A 25,910-nucleotide genomic window follows, 5' to 3' on the forward strand; every position below is an offset into this window, starting at 1 on the left:
GAGAAGTGCTGATAGAAAGTGACAGAAGACTTGATAATCCCAGATTCCTGTTACATTCTGCATACTTCCTTCCTTTGGTTCAAAAATAGGCACCCTGAACACTTCAGTTGATTCTAAAATGCTTTGCTAAGCTTCCATAGCATTTCAGATGCTTCTAAAACCTTTCAAAACCTTCCCTATGCTTCTATAATATTTCAGATGATTCTTAAACCTTTTGGAAGCTTCCCTATGCTTCCATAAGAGTTCAGATGTTTCCAAAAGCATTCAGAAGCTTCCAGGGTGCTAATTCTTGAAAGCAGGAAACAGGATTCCCAAGAGAAGTGCTGATAGAAAGTGACAGAAGACTTGATAATCCCATATTCCTGTTACATTCTGCATACTTCCTTCCCTTGGTTCAAAAATAGGCACCCTGAACACTTCAGTTGATTCTACAACGCTTTGCTAAGCTTCCATAGCATTTCAGATGCTTCTAAAACCTTTCAAAACCTTCCCTATGCTTCTATAATATTTCAGATGATTCTTAAACCTTTTGGAAGCTTCCCTAAGCTACAATAACATTTCAGATGTTTTCAAAAGCATTCAAAAACTTCCAGGGTGCTAATTCTTGAAAGCAGGGAACCGGATTCTCAAGAGAAATGCTGATAGAAAGTGACAGAAGACTTGATAATCCCAGATTCCTGTTACATTCTGCATACTTCCTTCCCTTGGTTCAAAAATAGGCACCCTGAACACTTCAGTTGATTCTAAAACGCTTTGCTAAGCTTCCATAGCATTTCAGATGCTTCTAAAACCTTTCAAAACCTTTCCTATGCTTCTATAATATTTCAGATAATTCTTAAACCTTTTGGAAGCTTCCCTATGCTTCCATAAGAGTTCAGATGTTTCCAAAAGCATTCAGAAGCTTCCAGGGTGCTAATTCTTGAAAGCAGGGAACAGGATTCCCAAGAGAAATGCTGATAGAAAGTGACAGAAGACTTGATAATCCCAGATTCCTGTTGCATTCTGCATACTTCCTTCCCTTAGTTCAAAAATAGGCACCCTGAACACTTCAGTTGCTTCTAAAACGTCTCAAAAACTTTGCTAAGCTTCCATAGCAATTCAGATGCTTTTAAAACCTTTCAAAACCTTCCCTATGCTTCTATAATATTTCAGATGTTGCCAAAAGAATTCAGAGGCTTCCAGAACAATTCAGCTGCTTCTAAATCCTTATTATATCGAAACTTTTCATATACTATTTCCAGAAGTAAAAAGTGAAAGTTAGTCAGAATCTTCTAGGGCCATTATGATAGTGCCAGAGAACTCTACAAGTGTTTTAAACCTTCTCACAGTTGTTTTAATTTACCAGAGGCCTCCAGGACCATTTTGAATGTGCCAGAGACCTCTAAATGCTACTGAGAACTTTCTTAAAAGTACCAGAAGTCTCTACAAGGGTTTTAAATTTTTCCAGAATTGTTTTAATTTGTCAGAGACCTCTAGGACCATTTTGATGTACCAGAGTTGTCTAAATGCTACTGAGAACCTTCTAGAAATAACCAGAACCTCTAAAGTTATAATCATTTTGACAATCAATGACACACGTCTTACCTTGCAAGCTTTAGCAAAACTTTCTTTCGGCAAACGAGTCCAATCGCCCTCAGGGGCGCAGTGCAGGTCAATAGAAATGCCATTTTCGTACGCGTGGATGACTCTCTGAACCTCGATTTCCTGGAACGCTTCGGCAAAATCGGAATAGCTGAACGTTCCGTCCTGGAATTTGAGATTTCTACAACTGTTCCACTTGGTGGCCAATGGTTTACCTGCAAGGCCCAGGATCCGCTGCCTTCGAACGTATAGCCGGCATGGATGATGTGCCGGTGTCTCGTGAAGCTGCTCAACAAGTTGCGCACGCATTGTGATAAGGTACTGACCGCAGGATGGATCAGAATTTCAGTCACCAGGTTCTCAGACGCGAATTGGATCAGTCTCTCCCCTAAAATGTTGGTTTATTCCGTTATAAGTAATCCAGCCACAAAAAGACTGTACAAATCCTTAAATGAGATTATTGATACGGGGTCTCCATAAACTTTTTCAGCAAAGCTTTCTTTTGAAATCAGGAAAGGATACCAGAATAAGGAAAATAATTTATTAGAGGATGATTTATCAAGCCTCTACATCTGTTCCAGATCTATGTATAAATAAATTGGCTATTTCCAAGTAATATGTTTCCTCTCCATTTTCCCATTTCCACACTTTGATGTTGCCATTAGTGGGTTTTATCCACTTTGTAAGTTTAATTTAATATGGTTTTTCCTGGATAATCATGACTAATTCTATTTTTTAGCTGACTCAGTAAAGAACAAAAAACCCCTTCAGTTCCGTATTTAAAGCTTAATCACCTCTTTATTACGGGTTTACGTGTATTATTTTACCCTCTCTGGCCATTTTAGGATGTATTTTGCAGAATTTTAAACGGATCCTACCCATAAACGAGACCCCAATCCGCATTTATACACCGGGTGCAGTTATGTATGCAACTCATGTCGGGCCGTAAAACGGTTTAGTGCCCGTTTCGCTTTTCTATTGATGATTGCCCGGGTAATTTAAGATTGTCTATGATTTTTCAGTGTTATACTACCATGAACTGATTCAATACATTTGTTACCGGAAAAACCGATGATTAAACGAAGAAACTCACCAAACCGGGCTTCTTCGCCTTCCAAATTCTGATCCGTAATCACGGCCAGCTCTTTTCCCAAATCCACAAGGCATTCGTTTACGTCCCAGGACAACAATCCTGGAAAAAAAATGTTTTAATCGATTTTATCGTGATTTACAAATAAATACAAAATGAATTATAACCGTATATTCTGTCTGTATAGTCTAAACTGCAAATAATCGGTGAGTTAGTTTTTTGAGAGTTTAATAACTAACTGCTGGTTCTATTTTTACCACAGTTTGTAAATTCCGCCATTTTTATACTCTAATGTCAGTGTTACTGTCATCCTGCTAGTCCTTTGGTATAAATATGCATTGGAACCCTCCTGGAGCAAAATAATAAATTGCCAAAATTGCTATTTTTCAATTAAACAAAGAACTTTTTTATTCGAACTCTTATAGATTGCACTGAAACGCCATTAGAAAAATGTTTTTTGTTGCTCTCAGAATGAAGGATGCTTTAAAATGTAACTCACATACCTGTGCATGTAACAAGTACCTAATAAGTTTCCTGTACTAGAAAGTACTTACCATTGAGTATAGTGTTGGAGTAAAATCATTCCACTTCAAAGTGTTCAACCACTGTTGAGTTAGATCCGGTTTTTTGTAAGGTAAAAAACTGACACGGTTGGGGTTTTTCCTGAATTGCTGTTACAATGTGGCTTGAAAAACTTACGCAAACAAAAATAACCTCAAGTCTTGATTTTAAACCGTAAAAATTCATCTAATCCTCAAAAAACTCAATTTCCACAATACAAACTGTCACCACTGCCGCCATATTGAATTTTTTGACAAGCACCTTCTAGTATAGTAGGCGGCGTGAAAAAGGATTATCCATTTTGTTTTGCACGTTTCCAAGGCCGCCTTGTTCTCATCTCACTTACGTCACCGGATCATTATTCAACGTATCGGATGTATAGAGGGTGGCCTGACCTCGGCTTTTGGTCAGGTGGCGCAGGGGGCGTGAAGGGCTAGGGAACGTCTTGAGCCCTTTAATGAAACCCTTGGCGGATAATAAAGTATCCAGATTAATATGTACTCGCGCAGTATATGAATAGAGATAATTTAAAGCTCTATTCAGAGTATACGAGGTTGAAATAAAGTTAGAATTCTGGGTCCTTTCATTTTCGTTGATGAAAAGAGTTATTTTAATTGAGTCGTGTATAGTTTGGCGCTGTCATTTCCAACATTATGGGCATTTGACAGATCGGTCACGTGATCATTGTTCCTATTTGCAAACAAACTGTCAAATGATTCCAATGTCGCCAACTTGTTTTAGAGCATTGGTTTCCTTTTAACGTGGTTTCCCTAAGAGAATTTTATGTTTTCCGTTTACTTACGCTAATGCGTAAATCTTTAATCCGTTTTACTTGCATATAGTTTCAATTTCGTTACTACAATATCAAGAACCAGTTCGGATTACACGGTTTTAACATTTTAAGCCCTCTAGAACATTAAATATCGTCGATTTGTATTGCATATAAAATTCAAAAACCTAACATGCTTTTTTAAATAAAATCAAAATCACTTTTTACATACAAACGCAAGGCAAACTCAGGACAACGTGTGTGTGTGTAAATATTTGCCTTTTTTATTCCAAGGGTAGCAAAAAGGGGCTGAAAGGGCGCGGGGGTAGAAAAAACGGGCTTTGTAGCCGACTCTATTGTTAATAGTCGTCCCCGAGCAATTTTTCCTTTAACGCTGAAAGAGGGAAACGTTCCAGATAAAAACGACCCACTTTAACATCCCTTTTGTGCTTACCAGGAACAATCGACCGCCTCCTCCCATTATCGATGGTATTTTGACTCGACCAAAAAGTCCAGAATCGTAAATTATAAATTCACCGTATAGACTTTCCAAAAGAGACAGTTGCCTAGCACATCTTCGGTCCGATGCTATAAATAAGAAGGTTATTTAAAGCCTACCCCTATTGCACTTGTCAACCTATCCTAACATTTAGTTTCTTGGGTTCAAAAAACTTTTATTTTGTGTGTAGCTTTTTGCATTCTACATCAGTGGCGGGCAATATCCAAGACAATCCTTCCGCATTAAAACTAAACGTAATAATGATCATTTAGTGGAAATTTCATCAGCAATAATTCCAATTTGTGGTACATTGACGTAGTTTTTCCAGAAATAGCGGTGGGACGCTTATGATTGACTAGCTAATATCCAGTTTTTTTGCACGAGAAGGCGACAGAGCGGCTGGAAACTCTGGAACATCTGTTATTTGGTGTTTTTGCCTCCGGTATATTAATTAGATGTGACAAATATGATTAAAAATAGCCACCTATTACTGATGTTTCGTTTCCAGGAGGTGAAGAGCAATTTTGCTTTTCAATGCTATGTAAGTAAGCAGATCCGTATGATTTGTTTCGCCAATAATACAGTCACCACGTGATTCACTGCCCAATGACCACGTGTCAAATAATGAGACTATCAAATGTCAAAACATTTGCAATAGTGCCAAAATAGATTAACTTATAGTTTCATATTAAACTTGCAAATAGAATTACAGCAGTCCGGTGCGCAAGAGATGATCAGAACTTAAATTGAAAGCCACGTGACTGAAACTTTTTATATGGTTAGTGCAGTCACGTGATTACTCGATTTTCTCATAAACGACTAAAAAACGTGCGCTCAGTTAAACGTTTTATCTTCCCAACAAATTCCTTCGTTCACGTTCCTACATGGATAATATATAAAGGGTGAAATTATACCGGGCGGAAAATTTAAACAAGTCCCATAAAACTGTCCGGGCAGCGGCAAAATCCAATTAATCTTAAACGAAATGAACTATATAAGGACGCGAGATGGGATTCCTAACTCGCTATAAATAACTTTTAGTGTATCCGAGTTTTTGAAATATTCAAGTAACGAAATTACTTTTTAAAATTGCCTCCCTCTACCCTTATACGGGAATAAGCAAGGAAGTGCTACTTTAAAAGCTAAAATTCTCTCCAAAAGAGAAAGAGATGCATGGATATGTAAATGTATGACAAAAGTCAGATTAAGGAAAGAGTCAAACACTAAATAATGAGGCAGTATGTAAATTCAACTTTGTTTGTCCAAAGGTCAAAGTTCGTTGGTTAAAATAGAACTCAAAAGGGTAGTAAACAATGACAACGAGTTTTCTTGATGAAAAGAAGAAAAAACACGACAGGAATTATTATTGTTTCGGCTACATGCAAAGTAATTACTGGATATTTCAAAATAGACGACTGTAAAAGGGAGAATGGTCATTGTAGATGTTTTTAAACCTTAATAAATACAAGTTTGTGATAAAATTCAGTGTGACAGGATAATTTATCAATTTGATCAGTAAATTAATGGGTATCTAATTGAAATTTGCTTGAAAAATATCATTTTCCTGTCATGGCTGTCATTAAAGTCATTTTCGGTGAATATTGTCAAAATAAAGACCGAATATAAGGCTGTTTTGAAATTTTTCTGACAAAGTGATTCTTGTACGAAATGAGTAACAATCTTATAACTTTTTTCTAAAAAAAATACATTTTCAGCTTTTTGTCATGTTTAAATTTTGACATCAGAAAAATGAGGCGAATCTAAAGATAATACTATATTTAAACAATTTTGTAATTTACTGAGAATTGTCAAAATAACTGTAATAAATCTCAAAAACGCGTTTTGTTTCGAAAACTGCGTTAACTTAGTTTTCTTAGAATTCTAGACAAATTTTGACATTAGTGACAGATGTCACGTAGTTTTTCAAGGATAATTTAGCTAGGCAGTCACGTGACCACTGTCAAAATAACTGTCACAAGTCTCTCGACGTTTTGTATCGAATACTGTAAGAAAACTTTGATTTTTGCAACTTTTGAGCACAATTTGATAGTCAGGGACAAAATTGCTTGTAAAACCCACTTGGAGTAAAAAAATGATAGTTTTAAGTACATTTTTGGAATCCTCATTAAATTTCCTATCCAATAACCTGAAAAAACACTAAAAATTTGGTACAGTCAGTGAGAAAAGCGGTGTCAAATTTTGAACTGCCCAAAACACAGTTTGAAAGGAGACTCAGGGATTAAAAAAGGCCTGAAAACCCCACTTGGAATCAGAAAACAACTGTTTTAAGCCCATTTTTGGAATCTTCCATAAATTTCCTATCCAATAACCTGAAAAAACACTAAAAATTTGGTACAGTCAGTGAGAAAAGCGGTGTCAAAGTTTGAACTGCCAGAAACACAGTTTAAATGGACAGTAAGGGACAAAATCGCCTGTAAAACACACTTGGGGTGAGAAAATGACTGTTTTAAGCCCATTTTTGAAATCCTCATTAAATTTCCTATCCAATAACCAGAAAAAACACTACAAAATTTGGTACAGTCAGGGAGAAGAGCGGTGTCAAAGTTTGAATTGCCAGAAACACAGTTTAAAAGGACAGTAAGGGACAAAATCGCCTGTAAAACTCACTTGAAGTGAGAAAATGACTGTTTTAAGCCCATTTTTGAAATCCGCATTAAATTTCCTATCCAATAACCTGAAAAAAAAATTAAAAATTTGGTACAGTCAGTGAGAAAAGCGGTGTCAAAGTTTGAAATGCCCAAAACAAAGTTTGAAAGGACAGTAAGGGACAAAATCGCCTGTAAAACACACTTGGGGTGAGAAAATGACTGTTTTAAGCCCATTTTTGAAATCCTCATTAAATTTCCTATCCAATAACCTGAAAAAACACCACAAAATTTGGTACAGTCAGGAAGAACAGCGGTGCCAAAATATAACTGCCAGAAACAAATAATTTGACAGCTCTCAATTGCTTTGTGTTACTCTGGGTCAAAACGAATGTGGGGAGGTGTCAGGCAATATTTGCTTATTGTCATTCACTGACAGTTAAATTCAATGCCTCTCTATTTCAAACATTGCAGCTCAACAAATAAAAGAGAGAATTGCTGATTGTTTGGAGCCGAAAAACTTTTTCCCCACATCAAGATATAGATTCTAAGTAGCAGAAATCAAATAGAGACGATTGCTCCGTTTTGGTAGGGGAGCCGAATTTCCCAGACGCTTTTCCTATTTCGTTTTCCGCACCGCCTTCGGCATAAAAATTCCAATTTCCCCCTTCGAAACTGCTTCACCAGGCTCTGACCTACTACATCGATCGATCGTCTCTAATACAGTTTTGTCCGTCTGGTGTGGGTTGTTGCGCGATCGTTTCCGAGATACCGTAAATCCGATAATTTTTGTATTGTTTTGTTCCAAATCTGAAAATCTAAATTATGTTTGTACAGAGAAGAAAAACTGAATTTTCAGTGCGACAGCTGACGGTTTTTTCACGCCGTTGAATTATTCATAAACATGAAATGGGCCTGTCTTGTTCCAGAATTTCTCAATTGAATCTCAGAAATGCGGAAAGAAAAAAGAAAACTTTACACCACCCAAGTCATTTTGTAGTTTGACGTCATAGGACAGTCGCAAGTCTACTTGTGCAGCATTGGTCAAAAAAGCAGCTTTCGGCTGACCAATCACAAACAGCAAACATGGCACACTAAGACCATTAATTTTTTACAAAAGACTAAAAGATATAACAGGAAGACATTAAATTCCCACTCAATTAAAAGAAGTGCGATAAGCCGAAAAAGCAAACTCACCCTCGAATGATTAGGGTTGTAAAACGCACCTATAAAAATGCGGAGCTCTGGATAAAATAATAGTAATAATTTAAAAAATATATCACACACCCTACCGGTGGTTTGTATAATATTGTTGCCTGTTTGTCTGTTTTATGCAAATGTAATCAAATCAACGAAGATAAATGCAAATTGGAGACATACGTTATTTTATAATAAGTCGAATTACTGTCATTTTTGTATTGGAGAGCGCAACATTTGGCAGCACTGCCTGTCAGCTGTCATATTATACAAGTAAAGAAGGTTATGTTTATCTCGTCTAGATTACCTCTCTAAACACAGTCATTTCAACCGAAAATGGTTGTTAATGCCTCCATTAAAATTCTGGATAACTCGATATGGGGCACCTTTTTTGTAGCCCGAAACGCGTCCACATTTAGGAATTTATCGATTTTCCATTACTAATGGAGAAGTCTCTTCGTATTACCTCTGCTGATAAATAACAAAGTATGTCTGGCATTTTTAATCAAATTAGGCCACTTACATGGTTTCTCCATCTGTAATTTCGTGGGTTTTATTTTTGGCCGTTGAATTACAAATCTAATAAATTAATTATATTGTCTGACCTTAACTTTTTCAAACTAATTTCAATCATATTTCGAGTCAAACAAAGTACTCCCACAGGATTTGTGCGCAAAATCACTTACACATTTCATAAACTGAGCAAAAGTTGAAATGAGTAATATTTGAAGTTTACGGTCTTGGCATCCGTTCGGAACGAGAAGTTTGCCCAAATTTATACTTCAAAATGTACGTTCCAGACGGAAAATCGATAGTTTCAACGAGCGATAAACTCCTCTATTTTACAATCCTAGAAAATCATATTAGCAACAGGTTTATCATCATTATCGTTAAGAGGAATTCATTAAGGTTTTGTTAATTAATTGACAGGACTATTATTTATTATATTAACTTTGTTTTGGTGCAGTTATGATCGTAGTTGGCTGTGGTTCGTATATGGTTCGAAATCAAACCGGCGCCGGCGGATTGACAGCTGTCATATAAAAATTGTTTGCGACATGCGCTTTTTGTGACAATTGCCATCCATAGGCGACCTGACCATAACAATTATTAAAAACCCGTTTCGTTTGAACCAAAATGGCATTGACTTTCAACATTATTTTTAGTTTTCTATACAATATTTTGCAAAGCTTTCAATGATCGATAACGGAACAAAAACCGCTTTGCTCAACATGGAATACTCCAAGTACAAAAAGTGTGTCTGTTCTGCCATATATACGAATAAAATCAATACTGTCGCTGAAAATTCTCTTCAGTTTAAGTCAGCTTTAACAATATCACTTAACTGGAAAGATTGATGACGCCGAATAATGTATACCAGAAAAGTGGTAAAAAAAACCCGACATTTAAGACAATATTTATATCCGACGTGCCATAAATTTGGTAATGTTTCAAGGTGATGCGATTCAACTGTTTGACTTTAACAGCTTTGTGTATTTTTCTATTTATATTGTTTAACAGATTTTTTTTTAACAGTATTTTTTAAGATACAAAAATTGCAAATTAATCAAATTTATTCAGGCGTACGTTATGTTACACAAACCCCGAACAAGCCAAGCGTGTTCAGTTTTTTCTTATTAAAAAAATAAGTTAATTAGGATGGGCGGTAAATGCATTAAACTGTTAAACATCAAATACAATAGCCAATTAACTTTATCGTTAATAATTACTAGAAGAATATAAGCTAGGTTAGTGTGCGCCGCAAATGTATACTGGCTAATTACCGGACGCGTCTAGATCACTCGATTGAACGATCTTCAAATTAATTGGATTTAGAGCAAAATTGCCACCTACAAAGTGTTCTTTAGTTGCTTCCTTTCAAAGTTGAAGATTGACTACACTGTAGGCGCATTCGCCTTTATGGCGGAGTTTATAACAAGTTGTGAGTGAAAAATCAAAGAAAGCTTCATTCCTGATCCAGATATGTATAGATAGAGCATTTTATACACAATCAAGTCCAGCCTAATCAAATTGGTTAGAACATTTGTTCTGGAAAGTACAACACACAGCAAACTAGTTTAAACACTGTTTTTTGTACCAAGAACATTCATTCAAAATTATTTTTGTTGCTCACAATGAAGGATGCTTTAAAATGTAACTCACATACCTGTGCATGTAACAAGTACCTAATAAGTTTACTGTACTAGAAAGTACTTACCATTGAGTGTAGTGTTGAAGTAAAATCATCCCACTTCAACCACTGTTGAGTTAGATCCGGTTTTTTGTAAAATAAAAACTGACTCAGTTGGGCTTTTTGCTGTTACAATGCGGCTTGAAAAACTTATAAACGGCAGCAAACAAAAATAACCTCAAGTCTTGATGTTAAACCGTAAAAATTCCTCAAAAAACTCAATTTCCACAATACAAACTGTCACCACTATTCCCGCCGTATTGGAATGTTTGACAAGCACCTTCTAGTATAGTAGGCGGTGCCTTGCAACATGAACTGCGTTGTCAGATTTACTGATTGGCTAGCAACGTCGCAATTGAAGTTGAAAGTTGCCAAAAATGTCAATAATTTTGACAATTGACATTGATTTTGTGTTGTGTGAGGTTGTGTTTTGTGTTATTCAAATATTCAAAATGAGAAAAAGCCTTTTCTTTATCCTTCCGTTGTATTCTACTACTAACTAGTCCGTGTAGCCAGGAACGCAAGAAACAAGAACCAGGATTTAGGATTGTTTTTTAACCAAATAAGAAACAAGTAAGGTAAATTTTTTTTAAAGATACAACTAGCTTTCATTAGACCATTTTTTTAGTTCAAACTTGTCGAATTCTGTTCTAACTAGATATTTTAAGCGTAAACCATTCAGAATTTGTCCTGTAGTGCAACTATGTCTATTGAGATGATAAAACTGATGAACGATCTAATCCTGAGTGCAGAATGCTCTAGGGGTGCATTGTCAGAGTTTTAACTGTAAGTTTCTAAAAGAACATGTTACAGCCAAAATATCAGTATACAGTCAACTTTAAATAAACTAAAAAAAGCTTACAAGTTATTTACAAATAAAATGAAATAGGTGGGTTATGGTGCAAAATACAAAAACCCCGGCATAATTTACGTCAAAAATAGTTTTTCTCTCACTTTTTCTTAAATCTTATTGTGCTGTGAAGTGGCCTGTCTCGATCCAGAGGCAATATGAATGTAAAACATTTAAAAAAAAAAAATAATTCCTGTTTTCCGGCAAATAATACGATCCTGGTCGAGACGATTAATGGCGAATGACTGGACGAAAACAGGAACCGAAACACTCCCCGAAAACAACAATTATAGAGCGAGGGTGCGCCCGAAAAGTCGTTGACTGTCTCGATGTATTCTCAAATTAAATCATCCAACGTTGGTCGTATCGATGTATAAAACGGCTATTTTTAATTAGGGAAGAGAGAAGGCGAAAGCGTTGTCTAAAAGGCGAAATATTTCAATGCCAACACTTTCGCAATTCAGCGTCGTCCCTATATAAACACATATCAAGCTCGCAATATTACGCTTATCTGTAAATATTTGCTTTATGAGACCATAACAAAAATTTTTTTTGTATAATGATACTGGAATAATACTGGAATGAGCGTAGTGTTTTAAAAGTTAATTTTCTAACCTAAAAGTTTGTCCCAGAACTAGTGACGTAATAATTGTCGTTCCTTTCCTATTACATGTCAACTGAGCGAGATGGAAATTTGACGTCAATGACGTATGGTAAATCAGGGCCATGCTTAGAAATAATTCCACATTTGACAAATGTGTCATCTGATCAACATATTTAAAAAACGAACCGGTGTCACGTGACAAACTCTCAAATGACTTCAAGGAGTGTGCACCTACAATATATCTATGCGATGCCATTGAAAATTATTAATTTTTTGTTGTTTGTTGACAGTTTTCTAGAATTTTTCCTGCTGTAATTCGAATTTATTCATTTAGCTTTTATTCTGTGTCATTTTGCACGCAGACAATCAGAAAAACTCACTTTCAGGTAAATTTCTGTGCAGTTATTCAAAAAATTCTTCATAATTTGCTTATTTCAAACATCATGTATAGGCACACCATATAACACTAGAGGGCGTGAAAGTTGATTTTTTTTCGGATATTTTCATGAATACCTCGACTACCGTTTGAGTTATGGGTGTGACATTTTTATCGCGTAATACACCCCGATGAGAAGCAACTTTTACCAAAAATTACATTTTTCTGTACAGTGCACCGTTTGACGTTGAAAAATTCAAAACTGAGCTTCTGACATTTTCGGTAAATGTTGACTTTTGAAAATTGTGTTCTAGCTAGATAGCTTTTGTTAATGGTAGAATTGTGACGTGGAGTGTCATTTGTCAAAATGTCATTTTTTCAGGGTGTCCCTCCCTAAAAACTGTCAAGATTGCCATAATTCCGAAATCGTGCCAGTTGGAGCAAAATGGACGTCCAATCACCGACACACCGTATGACAAAAGACAGCTAATGAATGAGGCTATCACGTGATGTTGAACGAGCAGGACTAAGTTAGAGGTCGTCAACTGACGTCACAGTTAATGTCGTCCTTGTCACTTCTCCTGGGACAGAGAGTTTTAGCAGTATTGCACAAGGTAAAACTTCATCATTGAAACGTGTCAGTTTGACTGATACAAATGTAACAGTCACATGACCACTTTATCGCAATGCCTGAATGCCTCCTTTTGCGCTACTGTCAAATTACGTCACATCTGCTTCTTGCTGTCTTGTCAACGTTGCTACCTATATAAGCCTTAAAACTGGTTTTTAGATTTTGTAAGTGTGTATTTAAACAAAAAAATCCAGTAATTCAGGTTTCTGCAGTGCTCTGTCAAAATTGTTGTATGCTTTTTGACAGTGGTCTCATTAAAACGTCAATATTTGGCAAATTGCCAAATTGCTATTATTCACTGCAGTGTTGTCAATAATTTCTTAGTGTTAAAATTTTTTTAAGATTTATTTAAATTATTAAAACTGTTGAGTGAACTTTACAGTGTTACCAACATTAACACCTTGGTTGGTTGTTTTTAAATACCCTTTAGACCTGTATTATTTGTTCATTTTTGAAACATTTCAAGTGGAGTTAACAATGTTGCCAAATTAGTTTAGAAGTATGTAATTAATGTGGGTTTCTAAGGGGGTTAATTTGTAAATTAAATTACATCAAAGGGATTGCCCGTATCGATTTATAAAATGCATTTGGCAAAGAAATTGCAAATTTTCTGGTATGAAAACGAACGAACATTTGACATTTGCAGTCTATATTTTAACCTTATCGATTAACAATGCAGGGTGGCCTAAAGTCCTTCTATTGACCCGGATCAGTAACCATCCCCGTGCTCCCCCCAACGAATAGCAAATTCTTAAAGTGTAATATAGTGCCTACCTTTAGCCACCTTCTGGAGGATTATGTCTTTGTGGTCCTGGGAATGCGGCTCGCCGACCACCACCAGCAAATAGCAACCCGTCAAGGGACTAGGGGGCGGCGGTCCCCCCTCCCCTAAACTACCCCCGTTCACCGCCTCCATTACAATTTACCCTGTATACGAATGTCACAGCCTCCTTTACGTTTCTATGTTCGCGCTTTTCAGTGTGTTTGTATGTAATTTCTTAAAATGGACGACAAAATAGAGAATTCCTGATGATGGTGTGTGTGTGTGTGTTGGATACCGGCGTATCGCAAAACGCGAACCTTCCGGCACGACTTTTCCGTCGCGAATGGGAAATTGCGCTATGCGGCGCTGGCTGGGGCGGCCCCGATTTCCCCCTCCTCGCCCCCCGGGCGGCACCCGGGTGGTTAAGGGGCAAAGGGGTGCGCGACGCTCAGCTGACGCGCCGCCGACGCCGTCGTCTCTTCGTTTCAAAAAAGGGGGTGATACGACGTTGCCAAACCAACTGTTTGTTACTCAATAAGGAAAAAGTTCTGATAATTTTCCTCTAATATTAACTAAAAAAACTTTATATAAAGTCTAAAATTGCTTAGAATGAATGTTAATTATAACGGAAAATTCCGTTACAATGCTGGTGAGTTTTGTGCTAATTTCGACTTTATGTACTTCAAATTTTCAAGATAAGCGTTCAAGTTAATTATATTGGCACTTATTTTTCATTTATTACAAAATATTAGTATAACAGATTTGGCAACTGTCAACACCCTTTTGTTCTTGACTAATTAAACACTTAATACCATTTTTCTGTCATAAAACTGACATTAGACAACGACCTGCTCTAAAATGGGGGGGGGGGTTGTCGCGTGTTAATCGCATGCAAAGGGTTACTCGGCAATTGCCACCCTTTTTTGGACGCACAGTCGAGTTTCCTACCTAGAAACAGTGTGGCCTACATCCTGTATGTGTCACCACGTTGCCAAATTTCCACCTCCAATTGTCCTACCTTCGGTATAGAAGTAGACTTATTTTTTTTACAAATTGCCTATTTTTAGCTCAATCAAAAAACATGTCTGGTTTACTTTCCAACAGGGCAATAATTAGGTCGTTTAATAAACAAACTTTACACCCCTTTTTGGTGTCGTGTCTTAGGTTAATTAAGTGTTGTAAACGAGTTTACGTGGTCTATTATCGAAAGTTGTTGAACATACGGGATTGCGTCTCAACCAAGTGAACGAATATGGATATTATTCATAACGGACATGATTCATTAAAGCGAAAAAACAATTGCATTAGTTAATAATATGTGGCTGTTTCGTTAACGCGGACGGTTTAATGGCCGGTCCTGTTCAATATTCCGAAAGCATTCACGTTCCCTTTTTGTGATCAGAATAGTGCAGTCTGATGATTTTCAATGCACAAAACACTAAACCAAATTCGATTGTTACAGTTATCACGTGACTGCGCTGATTGTAGACAATAGAGTGTCATGTGACAATTGTCAAATTTAAGTATGCTTGGTTTAATACTGCATCTGGTAAAATTTTAGTTAGAGTTACAGACCAAGTGATTGCACCAAAACAAAGAAGTAATTTCTACAGTTAAATGATCCTCCGAAACTATAATTGCCAATTAATTACAACGTTTTAATTAACCGGGTTAAATTAACCTTAGGGTGGCTGAGTTATTCCCTCAAGGGACTTTCTTTTAACTGCAAAATTCGGTCTTTTTTTTTAATATTTAAGACAGTTAAAAAGTTTTCCTTTAAAACAGGTTACACACGTGATATAAAAATGTTATGTTAATAGCGCGGTCACGTGATAACTGTCAAATTATCGATATCTCCGCTGACACTTCCATTACAATTTCCGTATTGTTTTGTACTAGGCGACGCCATATTTCCTCCACTTAAAGGGGGATGTTATCAACTCGGCCGTATCTATAATACAGTCGTAAATAATGCTTGTTTTTTGGGCTAAGGGGGAGGTTATTAGAAACTACGAGACCAAAAGCTATATAAAGTCGGAATTAAAACAGCACAACCCGGCCAAAAAGGCTTAGACGGAGCGACGCAATTTCCATTTCCAATCCCGAGAGATGTGAAAACCATAACCGGGATTTTCGGCGACAGTTTCACCTGCATTTGGTCATTTTCTGAATAGTTATTTGGTTTTAGAGACACTGCAACTCATACAGAGTGAAAATTATTGTAATATGCAGCTTTTGTTGTCATGATAAGTGACAGCTGTCACTGTCAATATACCTACACTATAACAAAAGACGAACCTAAGAAGTTTTAAGCTGTAGTAACAGAGGCCAGCTTGTTTTATCAAAATAAGTTAAAAAGAGACAGACATTGTAAGTACACTGTCATTTACTGCCCATGTGAACTCGCAAGGTTTTTTGGTACAGTTTACTTCTTTTAAAGTAACCCAGGTCATTCTAATTAACCGAGTTAGCTTAAAGGGTCCGAATTGCACCCCTGGGAAGTCTTAGAACGTTTCTGGTGGATGATGAAGCTCTTTTGTTCTGAATTGTGGTTGGGAGGGTGTAAATCATTTCCGGCTACAAGATACCGGTCGTAAAATATTGCTTACAGTTTTTCAGGTAGCTGAATGTAGCCTGCAATCACGTGACAAATTATCGTTCAGTATCCTAAATACAGGACAAGTTTGCGTACGTCCGACAATTATTTTCGGGTAAACACTAACTCAACCTGTTAAATGCGATTTTCATATTATTTTCCTTACTGGGTTAACGTTGCGATACTTACCCGTAGTAAAATAGTCCACAGAACCGAAATTCCGGCAGGTTGATGTGCTAAGGGCACGCTTGCGCCCTTAAGGATTTCCTCTTACACAGCTCAATACCATTGTAGAGGTTTTTTGCCTTAAATTTATATTCCCACTTTCCTTGTGTTCTTCCCTTTTTTTTTTGGCTCGAATTCATTTGGGAAATTAAACTGAAAGTAGGTGTTTTTTAGTAAAAAAAAGCTCTTCAGGTTATGTCAATTCTAGTATTAGTAATGTTAATACCATTTATATAAATTTATCTAGCGTGTCCTGGACACCTTAAAAGCTACTGAAATCGATTGTATTCCGATAAATAGATTATGCAGACAGAATGAAGGCATTAATTAATCAATGGAAGCTCTAAATTAATGTATATAGCCTCAATTTCAGTTTAATTTAAAAAAAAAATATGAAACAATGGTTTTGTGTAAAAGGTATATAAATTATACAAGACAGTTGAGATAAAGAAATAAGATTGATCTTGGATTTCGTATATTATATTGTAATTAATGAACAATAATAAGTTCGTAAATGTGTCTTTGTCAAATCTCTATACGGTCGATTTGTTTAAAAACTAATCCAGTCGCAAGTTACCTGAAAACTGAAGTCAAATCGAAATTTAATAAGGAAGATGTCGTGCAAGTGGACGGTAGTTTTGTTGGGGTTGCAAGTAGCTTTAACTACTTCTACCGTAAGTATTTTGTTCTTCCAATGATTTTCTTTAAAAGGTGTTGGATTTCAGGTCAATTTCGACGATTTGTCCAGTCGGGAATTTAAGGAATGGGAGGAAAAAACTGTCAAAAATGCCACTCCTGGACACATGGAACTCGATCCTCGTTATGGAGGGATTTTTAACACCAAATTCTTTCAAAATTATGATTCACGTATTGCTGGTGGGGGTTGGGAATCTGAACCACACTCCAGACCCTACCAGGTGATTTTTGTACAGCGTTAAAATCCTGTATAATGGTTTTTTTTTATGTAGGTGGGTTATTACGTCACCACAGCATCAGGATCAAGCTTTTGCGGTGGTACTTTAATCAGTGCCAGTACTATTTTAACGGCCGCCCATTGTCTTGACATGTACGTAATACATTTTCAAGAGTATAAGGAAATTGTACTTTAAATTTTAGCTCAACTGGAAATCCAATCATAATTTACTTGGGGGCGCACAACATGCCTCCAGCTGCTAGTGATCAAGCCACCACAGTGTTGGGTCACGTTTACGAACTGCACCCCGATTGGAACGCCAATACCCTTCAAAATGACATAGGGCTCATTCTTTTGTTTGAACAAATCCAACCATCTGGTAATAAGTTTTAATTCATTCTTAATATATATTTGAACATTGTTAACTGTTTCATTTAGATCGTATTCAGTATATTCCTATTGCGTCCGATCCTTCCATCAACTATTTGGGCGAGGAAGCATTGACTGTCGGTTGGGGTTTGCCAGGAGACGGACACACTTCCGGTTCGCCTGTTCTTCGTGAAACCACCAACAGGATAATCGGCAATTTGGCCTGTAGATTGGCCTACATGGGAACGGTGCAACGTACTCACATTTGCATGTCCGGAGAAGAGAAACGCAGCACGTGTAGAGGTGATTCTGGTGGACCACTTATCGTAGACGGTGTCCAGGTAATTTTACTGACTCAAAAAATTGAATGTTATTAAATATTCTGGACTGAACAACGTCAAAACAAGAAAAGCTGAAGCGGTCATGTGATCACACGATTGTCATGTGACAATGTAAATTTATGATTATTGGCATACCAATCGAAAACGTCATTAGATTGTATAGTGCTCCACTGACGTGGTATTTGTCAAATTGTAGTTTTGCTATTAAAAGGAATAATTGAACTTACAATACTAAGGTACAATTTTTAGCATGTTTTAAATTATTATTATTCAAAAGATATTCTAATTATTATTTTTATTACAGGTGGGTGTAACATCTTTTGGTACTTCGGCCGGTTGTGAAGTTGGTTGGCCGCCAGCCTTTAGTAGAGTAGGATCGTACTATGAATGGATACAGGCAACAAAATGGTAATTTCTAGTATTGACACGTGTATACCTATAAACATTCGTTTTACTTAAGTGTTTTTTAATTATTTAACCTTTTGTTGCGCCATTTTACCGAGATTCTGAATTTTCAAAAAGTGGTTGAAAAGGACCACCTAATACTTCCACATTCTTTAAATTTTTTTGAAAAAACTTTAAAGTACTTTTTTCGCACTTATTTCACCTAATTTAAGGTCTTTTGGTATAAATATGCTCTTTACTGTGCCTTGGAACCCTCGTGGAGCAAAATAAAAAATTGACATTTTCTCAATTTTTTAAAGATTTTTATTTGAATTCCAATCAATTTCGCTATGCCGCCATTAGAAAAAGGATTTTCCAATTCACTTTTCAAATTCTCTTTCCAAATTCCAAACCAAAAGGAACGACAAATATTGCTTTACTACAATTTAAAAGAGAGAACCACAGAAACTGAACTTTTACGTGCCATTAGTTTTTCAGTCAATCGAATTTGAAATGGTAATAGAATAGTGGTAAACAATACGCCGAAAATTGACTGGGAACTATTTATTATACCAAGAAAATGAACGTAATTTATTTAAAAACCATCACACATTTAAAAAATATGTCCTATTAGAAATACAATTTAATGAATAATAACCGTACGTAAAAATAATACACAATCTTATCAAAATAGTGTATGTGAGAATTAACGACGTCGTTTTTGCGCATTACGATTTCGCGACGAACCAGACGACGAACTGCTACTACTGCTTGTGGAGCGTCTTCTGGACTTTTGCTCCTTGGATCGCGGAACTGACCTTCTTCGTTGCGGATTTCTTCTCCTTCTGAAGTTGATTTGTTTAATACCAACACTGTATGGTAACTTAAAGTTCAAACCTTTTATCGCGAGAGTCATCACTGCTGCTAGACAGAGATGAACTTGAACTAGTGCTCCGTCTACGTTTTTCAGGCGCTATTTCCTGCAACACTTTCATCGTTTTTCTCAGCTTCTCCTTTTCGATTGCTTCCCTTTTGGCTTTTTTTGCCTTCTCCAACATTTCCTGTTCTTCCAAAGCTTTGCGCTGTTTTTCCTCCAATAATTTCTGTATTTCAATGACTCTTAGAGTAATGTTATTTAATGTTATATGAACTACTTTACCTGTTCTTCCTCTTTTTTCTTTTTCAGTTCTAGTAACTCCATTTTCTTTCGTAAGATTAGTAGTTTCTTGTACTTCTCCTCGGCTTCGACATCGTCCAATTTTCTAGGTTTGTCCTCCTTAACCGGTAATTCCGCTCGCTTTTCTTCAGAAACAGAACGAGATTGATTCCGTCGTTTATCCTCGTTAGTTCTCCTATTAATTTTCATGTACACAACGAAGTGAAACAAAAAAAATGGGGTTTATTTACCCTCTTTCGCTACTGCGTCTTCGTCGTCTGTCACGTGATACCGACCGGTGGTGACGTCTTCTCGAGTCTCTTTCAGGTCTACGGTCACTACGATCTTGCTCTTTGATTTCAGGTTGTGGCGTTTCTTTCGCAACCACTTGAATGCGGCTCTTTGTTGTTTCTGCAGGACGTTCGCGCCTAGAACGGTAATCCCCAAAACTGACAATAAACCAATAATCAATAACTTTTCCCAAATGGCGTAAATAATAATTGTCTGTTTCACCTTCGGTCTCTGTCGCCTTGAGGTTTTTCAATTTGAAACTTGTTGCGACCCCGCTGTTCCCTGTCATCTCCGCGTTGCCTGGATACGTCGTGTCCGGCCATTTTAAGCAAACGGGCGTTGACCTGATTCAACTTGTCGAAATGCGTTTGCTGTTGCATTTCTTGTTGCTGCTGCTGCTGTTTCTTAGCGTATCCGCTGAAAACAATCTCGCCCGTAGGTGGATCTTCACCCTTTTTGATTTGCACTCCGAGGGCCATCGCCAAAATATCAGAGCGCTCGTTCTGCACTTGATCGTCGTTGGCCGGCGGTTTAATCACATCCGGACCTGGAGGGACCAAACTCAAAAAAAACAAACCAGAAAAATCAGATTCTCAACGAACCTTTAAACTCCTTGTAAGTGCCCGGTAACGGATATTGAACTAAACTGGGCACCTGTTTTCTGGGCGCGTTCTCCTCTTCGCTCTGATTCGCCTCGTAGTCCAAAGCGTTGTAGTCCATTTCGCGGTTTCGACCCGATTTTAAAGGCGGTGACGTTGGCGGAGTACCGATCGAAGGGTAACGCCTTCTAGTGTTGGAAACTGCAAACAAAGGTTAAGTGACCCTGTGAAAATCATTCAGCGGACTAACTGGGGATTTTAGGCCTTACTACTCGAAACAACTAATTTTCAAAAAAAAAACCTTGAAAAAAGACTTTTGGGCTACATTTTGACGTTGAAACGAACCTCCTAACTGTCAATCAAGAATCAAGTTAGAAGCTGTCAAAACATCTTTAAAAAGCTGGTTTACTTGCGCTGCTGTATTTCCGACCAAATATTTCAATAATTATTTTTTGGAGATATGTTCTATATGTTTGTTGAGACGAGTTACTCAGTTTTTCTTTGTTTATTGGGTCTTCTCACACAAAAAAGGTTTGTTGGGAAAATGGAATTTCGCACTTTTTCTTTTTTAGATTCTCTGAAGACGGTGGTAGATTTTCCATCGAAACGTCAGCGTTTTTAGGTAACAAGACCGAGCCTAACTCAGTGGTCTTGTGTTGGGACGACTAGGTTAATGTTATTTTCAACTTAGTTGAAAATAGTGCGAAATTTCATTTTCCCAACAAACCTTTTTTGTGTGAGACAGAAGACCCAATAAACAAAGAAAAAATTATTTTTTGATTTTGTAAAGAAAGTCAAAATTACGGGCTACATTTTCACGTTTGAACGTTACTCCCAGCTGTCATACGAACCAAGCTAGAAGCTGTCAAATTATGACATCTTCATTAAAAACTTGTTTTCTTGCACTGCTCTGTTTCCAATCAAATAACTCGGTTATTTGTAATTTTTTATAGAAAACTGTTGGGATAACAGAAAGCTGAAATTTCGGACTATATTTTCACGTTTGAACGATCCTTCTAGCTGTCACAGGAACCAAGCTAGAAGCTGTCAAATCATGACATCTTCATTAAAAACTTGTTTACTTGCACTACTCCATTTCCGATCAAATAACACGGTTATTTGTAATTTTTCATAGAAAACTGTTGAGATAACAGAAAGCTGAAATTACGGGCTATATTTTGACGTTAGAACGAAATTTATAGCTGTCATAGTAACCAAGTTGGCACGTGTGTCAAATAAGGACACCTTAAAGAAACAAAAGAAAAGTGGCAGTATGAAGGAAACTGAGACAGATTGATGAAATGTATTAAAATTCCGAAATAACAGCTTATAATTTACGGAAATTGTTTTGTAAGAAAAACAAACATCACTCACTTGCTAAAAATGCCCTTTTCTCTTCCTGCTTCTTTTTCTCAGCTTCTTTCTTCTCCAAATCGGACAGTTTGATTACACGTCGCTCTTCCTGCCTCCAATGCACTGGAGTTACACTGCGGGATCTGCTTCTAGAAGGAGTGTGGAATCTCTGAGAAAAACAGTCGCAGCGTAATAATAATTTCAGTATTGTCGGCACAAACTTACAAAACGTCCCCTGCCCTTGATTACCCTACCACTTTTAGTGGTAATCACGGGACGTCTTCTTCTGTTGAAACTATTTCCGTTGTAGTCCCGATCCCGTCTAAACCTGTCATTTCCCCGGTCCCTGTCGCGATCCCCTAAAAAATTAGGTTAGCGACGGCACTGTAATTAGCTGAAACAGTTTTTACCACGCTTTCTGTCCTTGTTGTTTTTCTCCTTATCGGGAGCACCCCTCATTAGGAATTTATTGGAAGGGACTTCGGGGATTTCTTCTGGCTTAATGTTAGAAACTTGAATCATCCAGTTTGGTTCCTTTACTTCCCCTTCCTCCTCTTCCTGTTCGGAAGTTTCACCTTCCTCCTTCCTATAATCAAATTTTAGTAGTGTGACTTCTAAACCGATTTTATTGGACTTACTCCTTGGATTTTTTGTCTTTTTTATTTTTCTTCTTTTTAGACTTCTTCTCGTCACTGCTTGATTCATCCGACTTGCTTTCCTTACCATCTTCAGTGTCTTCCTTCTTCTTCTTTTTGGCTGCAATTTATAAGTTTATGAAAAACACACTTGCAAATTAACATGAACATTACCTTTGACCTGCCTAACTAATTCACCACACTTGACGATTTTGGCATCTTGTAAGGGCCTACTATTGGCATCGACCGGTAAATTTTCGATTTGCCTTACTACATCACCACCGGACACTACTCTTCCAAATACCACGTGAACGCTACGAAAACCAATTTTTAAACACCACTCAATTTTTTTTTTTACTAAAACTTACTTGTCGAGATGTGGGGCCGGTTGTGTTGTACTATAACATAACAAGGCAAAATATTTGATCAGCTCAGGTGTGTCTTATGAAGGGTAAAATGAACGAGCCCGCATAGAACCTAAGAGTTCTGCAGGGCGTTTAACTACAGAGTTTATACATACACGAGTCAAAAAGTAATCTAAAGTTTAAAATGCGCTGAAAGAGAAACATTGTGAAATTACGTTGTGGCACCAGTTGTTACCTACAAGAACTGTAAAATAGGTTTGGTGGTAATAGACAACTTTACAAAGTATAAGAATTCAAAGATGCAGTGAGTAAACTTACATAAAAAACTGTGAACCATTAGTGTCTTTTCCCTTATTGGCCATTGAGAGTAAAAATGGCTGGTCATGTTTAAGGGTGAAATTTTCATCTAAAATTGTTCAGTCAGTCACTCAAATAGATTACAGGACAAACTTACCTTCAAAGGTGCCACCATAAACACTTTCACCCCCTGTTCCGTTTCCATTCGAAAAATCACCACCTTGTACTATAAAATCTTTAACTACCCGGTGAAACACTACATTCTAAAAATCATTTAACGCATAACTATATTGAATGCAGTGAAATATATCCAGTTTACCTTATAATGTAGTGGTTTGTTGGTCTCGCTGCCTACACCCTTTTCTCCAGTGCATAAGGCTCTAAAATTGTCCGCCGTTTTCGGCACAACATCGGTAAATAGTTCAAAAACTATACGTCCACTATTTAGTCCACCAATTGATATATCAAAGAAACATCGCGGTCTTTGAGTTGGGTCAGACATTCTAAAAGTGATACTTTGAGAATATACATTGCCATACAGCAAATAATAGTAAAAATATGTGTTATTTGAACTTTATGTGTTTGTTAAGACACCCAACATAAAAGAAGGGTGTTTTTTGTATTCTTGTACTGCAAGAAAGGAGTTTGTCTTACCCTGTTTTCATTATGTTAAGAAGTAAAGTTTAAAAAAATTATAAGCCTATTTTGAGGGTAGTATTAACCTGAGTTTTAAACTGTAGTAACATATGCCATCTTGTTTTGTCAGAATGAGTTAAAATGAGATAAACATTGGCCACATTTGGAGTTTTCAAGCTCCGAAGAGTGAGCAGAGCGTTTTTGACGTCACAATGACGTAATCTGACAGTTGGTTAAATTAAGCTTTTGCTAAACTACGTCATCGTGACGTCAAAAACGCGCTGCTCCATCCATGGAGCTTGAAAACGAATGAGGCCATTGTAAACACTCTGTAAATACTGAGGCCATCCAAATATATGTAATTGTATCCTGTAACTGTGTTAACTTGGAGAGTCTAATTCTAAGACAAGTCATTCTATTAGACCCATTGGACATTTCTGCTCAAATGTCAATATTCTAAGTTGACATTTGAATGTATTAGGATAATTTTAAAAATTTCAAAACATGTGCTGTAAGAAGTTTAGTTACTGTTCTTCTCTGTTTTTTCCTTTTAAGCTGAGATTTGATTGTGATAGATTAGATGCAAAATTATCAGACTGTGATCAAACATAGTCTAAACAAGACTAATCTATCTTCTAAGTTGTCCTTTCAAACCAACTCAGCCCATGTCAGGGAAACAGACATTAGTGTGCTTCAAGGAGCTTAGAACTTGTTTCATTCTGTATCTTCATTATTTAAGAGACTTTTAGAGGGTTTCCTTTTAAGATATTGTTCCTTGCAATATCAAAAGTAGTCTAATTTCATAGTTTCTATTATACTGTTGGGTGTTAGCATTTTGGGATGACTAATGCCTTTATCTTAGTTACAACACAACTGATAACATCTAGGAACCATCACTTCTGCTTTTACAAAAACCAAACTCCTTGTACTATTTTAATTAATATGCAAAGGGTAACCCAGTTATGGTATGCTAAAGGGTACCAAAGCCAAAATGGTCAGTAAAACAACAGTAATAATTAGGGGTACAGGATGCCCACAATAAAGTAATGTGAACTTTAGCCCTCCTGTACTACTTTACATATCAAACTGATTTTAAAAGTTAAATCATAAACTATACTCACTTGAAATCTTCTAGATGGTAGCAAATTTACTTTTTCAGCGGTTTGTATAGAAAACCTTCAACAATGCCGGATAATCAACGTGGAAATGTCGGTTTCCTCCCCGTTTTAAGGCAAGCTATTAGCAGTCAAATATGGGAACGAAAATGCTGATTTATTGAAAATAGGGCAAACGGTTCAGATATTTGTCGATTCAGGTTTAAAAAAATATAAAATACAAAGACATTTTTACTTTCTTCACTCCTGTGCTGCTAATCACTAACCACTTCTAATTTTTCACATTGGGCACTAGGAGGGTTGTCAGTTGTCCGTCTTGTTTTGCCACTGTTGCCAATTTAGAATGTTTTAGAACTTTTTTTTAAAGTAGTAATAAAAATTCATTGAAAACTATTATAGACATCAAAATAAATATTAATAAAAAAGTACTTGCATGCTGAAACTGCATACGGGATAAAAAAAACTTTAATGAAAGCAGAAAAGTTTTAATTCCAGTCCTAAATTTAAACTTGAATAAAAATGGCAACCATGTCCCAAGGATTGTAAACAGTACAGGAGTGCTTAATCCCATAAGCGCAATCTTGCCGGTATCGGCTCGGGCCGGTGACGATTTTTACGTCACCATGGGGTCGGAGTAAACCGAAATCACAGGCACCCTTGACAATCTCGTACATAGCGTCTCGGGCGAATATTTAGCGTATTGTGCGCCCGAAGGCCCACTGTGACGTCAGAATTCATTCGCCGCCGGGAAACAAAATCGGCCGATCGAGCAATCCTGTACTGTTTACCGTCCTTGACCATGTCCAGCAAATGACGTAACCTAACCTAACATCGTATTAATCACGTGACCAACGGTACGAAATTGTATACGGAGTAACGTGAAGCAGTGCTTGTCAAATTTGACTTTTAACAATTGA

General features: G+C 36.9%; 3 protein-coding genes across 3 annotated transcripts in view; 1 reads left to right on the forward strand and 2 right to left on the reverse strand.

Moving 5' to 3' along the window:
- Window positions 1-14,249, reverse strand: part of LOC145733177 (uncharacterized) — a 33,859-nt gene extending 19,610 nt beyond the window's left edge. The window contains exons 1-4 of the mRNA XM_081985858.1: window positions 13,730-14,249; window positions 2,675-2,773; window positions 1,797-1,969; window positions 1,585-1,746 (exon numbers count right to left, since the gene is read on the reverse strand). Coding sequence (XP_081841984.1) covers window positions 1,585-1,746; window positions 1,797-1,969; window positions 2,675-2,773; window positions 13,730-13,871 — 576 coding nt within the window. The 5' untranslated portion in view covers window positions 13,872-14,249. The remainder of the gene's footprint in view (window positions 1-1,584; window positions 1,747-1,796; window positions 1,970-2,674; window positions 2,774-13,729) is intronic.
- Window positions 14,250-17,061: 2,812 nt separating this feature from the next.
- On the forward strand, window positions 17,062-18,621 carry LOC145733179 (brachyurin-like). The gene is made up of 6 exons (XM_081985860.1): window positions 17,062-17,213; window positions 17,265-17,456; window positions 17,508-17,605; window positions 17,656-17,831; window positions 17,891-18,162; window positions 18,467-18,621. The coding sequence occupies exons 1-6, from the start codon at window positions 17,154-17,156 to the stop codon at window positions 18,572-18,574; spliced, it is 906 nt and encodes a 301-aa protein (XP_081841986.1). The 5' UTR covers window positions 17,062-17,153; the 3' UTR covers window positions 18,575-18,621.
- A 474-nt stretch (window positions 18,622-19,095) lies between these two features.
- On the reverse strand, window positions 19,096-25,299 carry LOC145732377 (uncharacterized). The gene is made up of 16 exons (XM_081984581.1): window positions 25,000-25,299; window positions 23,562-23,745; window positions 23,400-23,505; window positions 23,264-23,351; window positions 22,949-22,978; window positions 22,755-22,894; window positions 22,584-22,701; window positions 22,356-22,531; window positions 22,171-22,304; window positions 21,967-22,114; window positions 20,596-20,793; window positions 20,216-20,540; window positions 19,954-20,151; window positions 19,706-19,898; window positions 19,444-19,649; window positions 19,096-19,391 (listed from the first exon to the last, which is right to left on the reverse strand). Exons 2-16 carry the CDS (start codon window positions 23,742-23,744, stop codon window positions 19,253-19,255), a joined length of 2,382 nt encoding a protein of 793 aa, XP_081840707.1. The 5' UTR covers window position 23,745; window positions 25,000-25,299; the 3' UTR covers window positions 19,096-19,252.
- Between the last annotated feature and the right edge of the window lie 611 nt (window positions 25,300-25,910).

Source organism: Ips typographus, linkage group LG8 (genome assembly GCF_016097725.1).
Source record: "Ips typographus isolate SLU linkage group LG8, UJ_Ityp_2.0, whole genome shotgun sequence".
Classification (NCBI taxonomy): Eukaryota; Metazoa; Arthropoda; class Insecta; order Coleoptera; family Curculionidae; genus Ips; species Ips typographus.

Excerpts from the sequence above, each read along its gene's own strand:
- LOC145732377 (XM_081984581.1), bottom strand. The coding sequence starts at position 23,744 with ATGTCTGACCCAACTCAAAGACCGCGATGTTTCTTTGATATATCAATT. Across the intron at positions 22,305-22,355 it reads CAACAAGGACAGAAAGCGTG|GGGATCGCGACAGGGACCGG; the intron begins GTAAAAACTGTT and ends CTAATTTTTTAG. Across the intron at positions 20,794-21,966 it reads GAAAAGGGCATTTTTAGCAA|TTTCCAACACTAGAAGGCGT; the intron begins GTGAGTGATGTT and ends CTTTGTTTGCAG.
- LOC145733179 (XM_081985860.1), top strand. The coding sequence starts at position 17,154 with ATGTCGTGCAAGTGGACGGTAGTTTTGTTGGGGTTGCAAGTAGCTTTA. Across the intron at positions 17,214-17,264 it reads TAGCTTTAACTACTTCTACC|GTCAATTTCGACGATTTGTC; the intron begins GTAAGTATTTTG and ends GTTGGATTTCAG. Across the intron at positions 17,457-17,507 it reads CACACTCCAGACCCTACCAG|GTGGGTTATTACGTCACCAC; the intron begins GTGATTTTTGTA and ends TTTTTTATGTAG.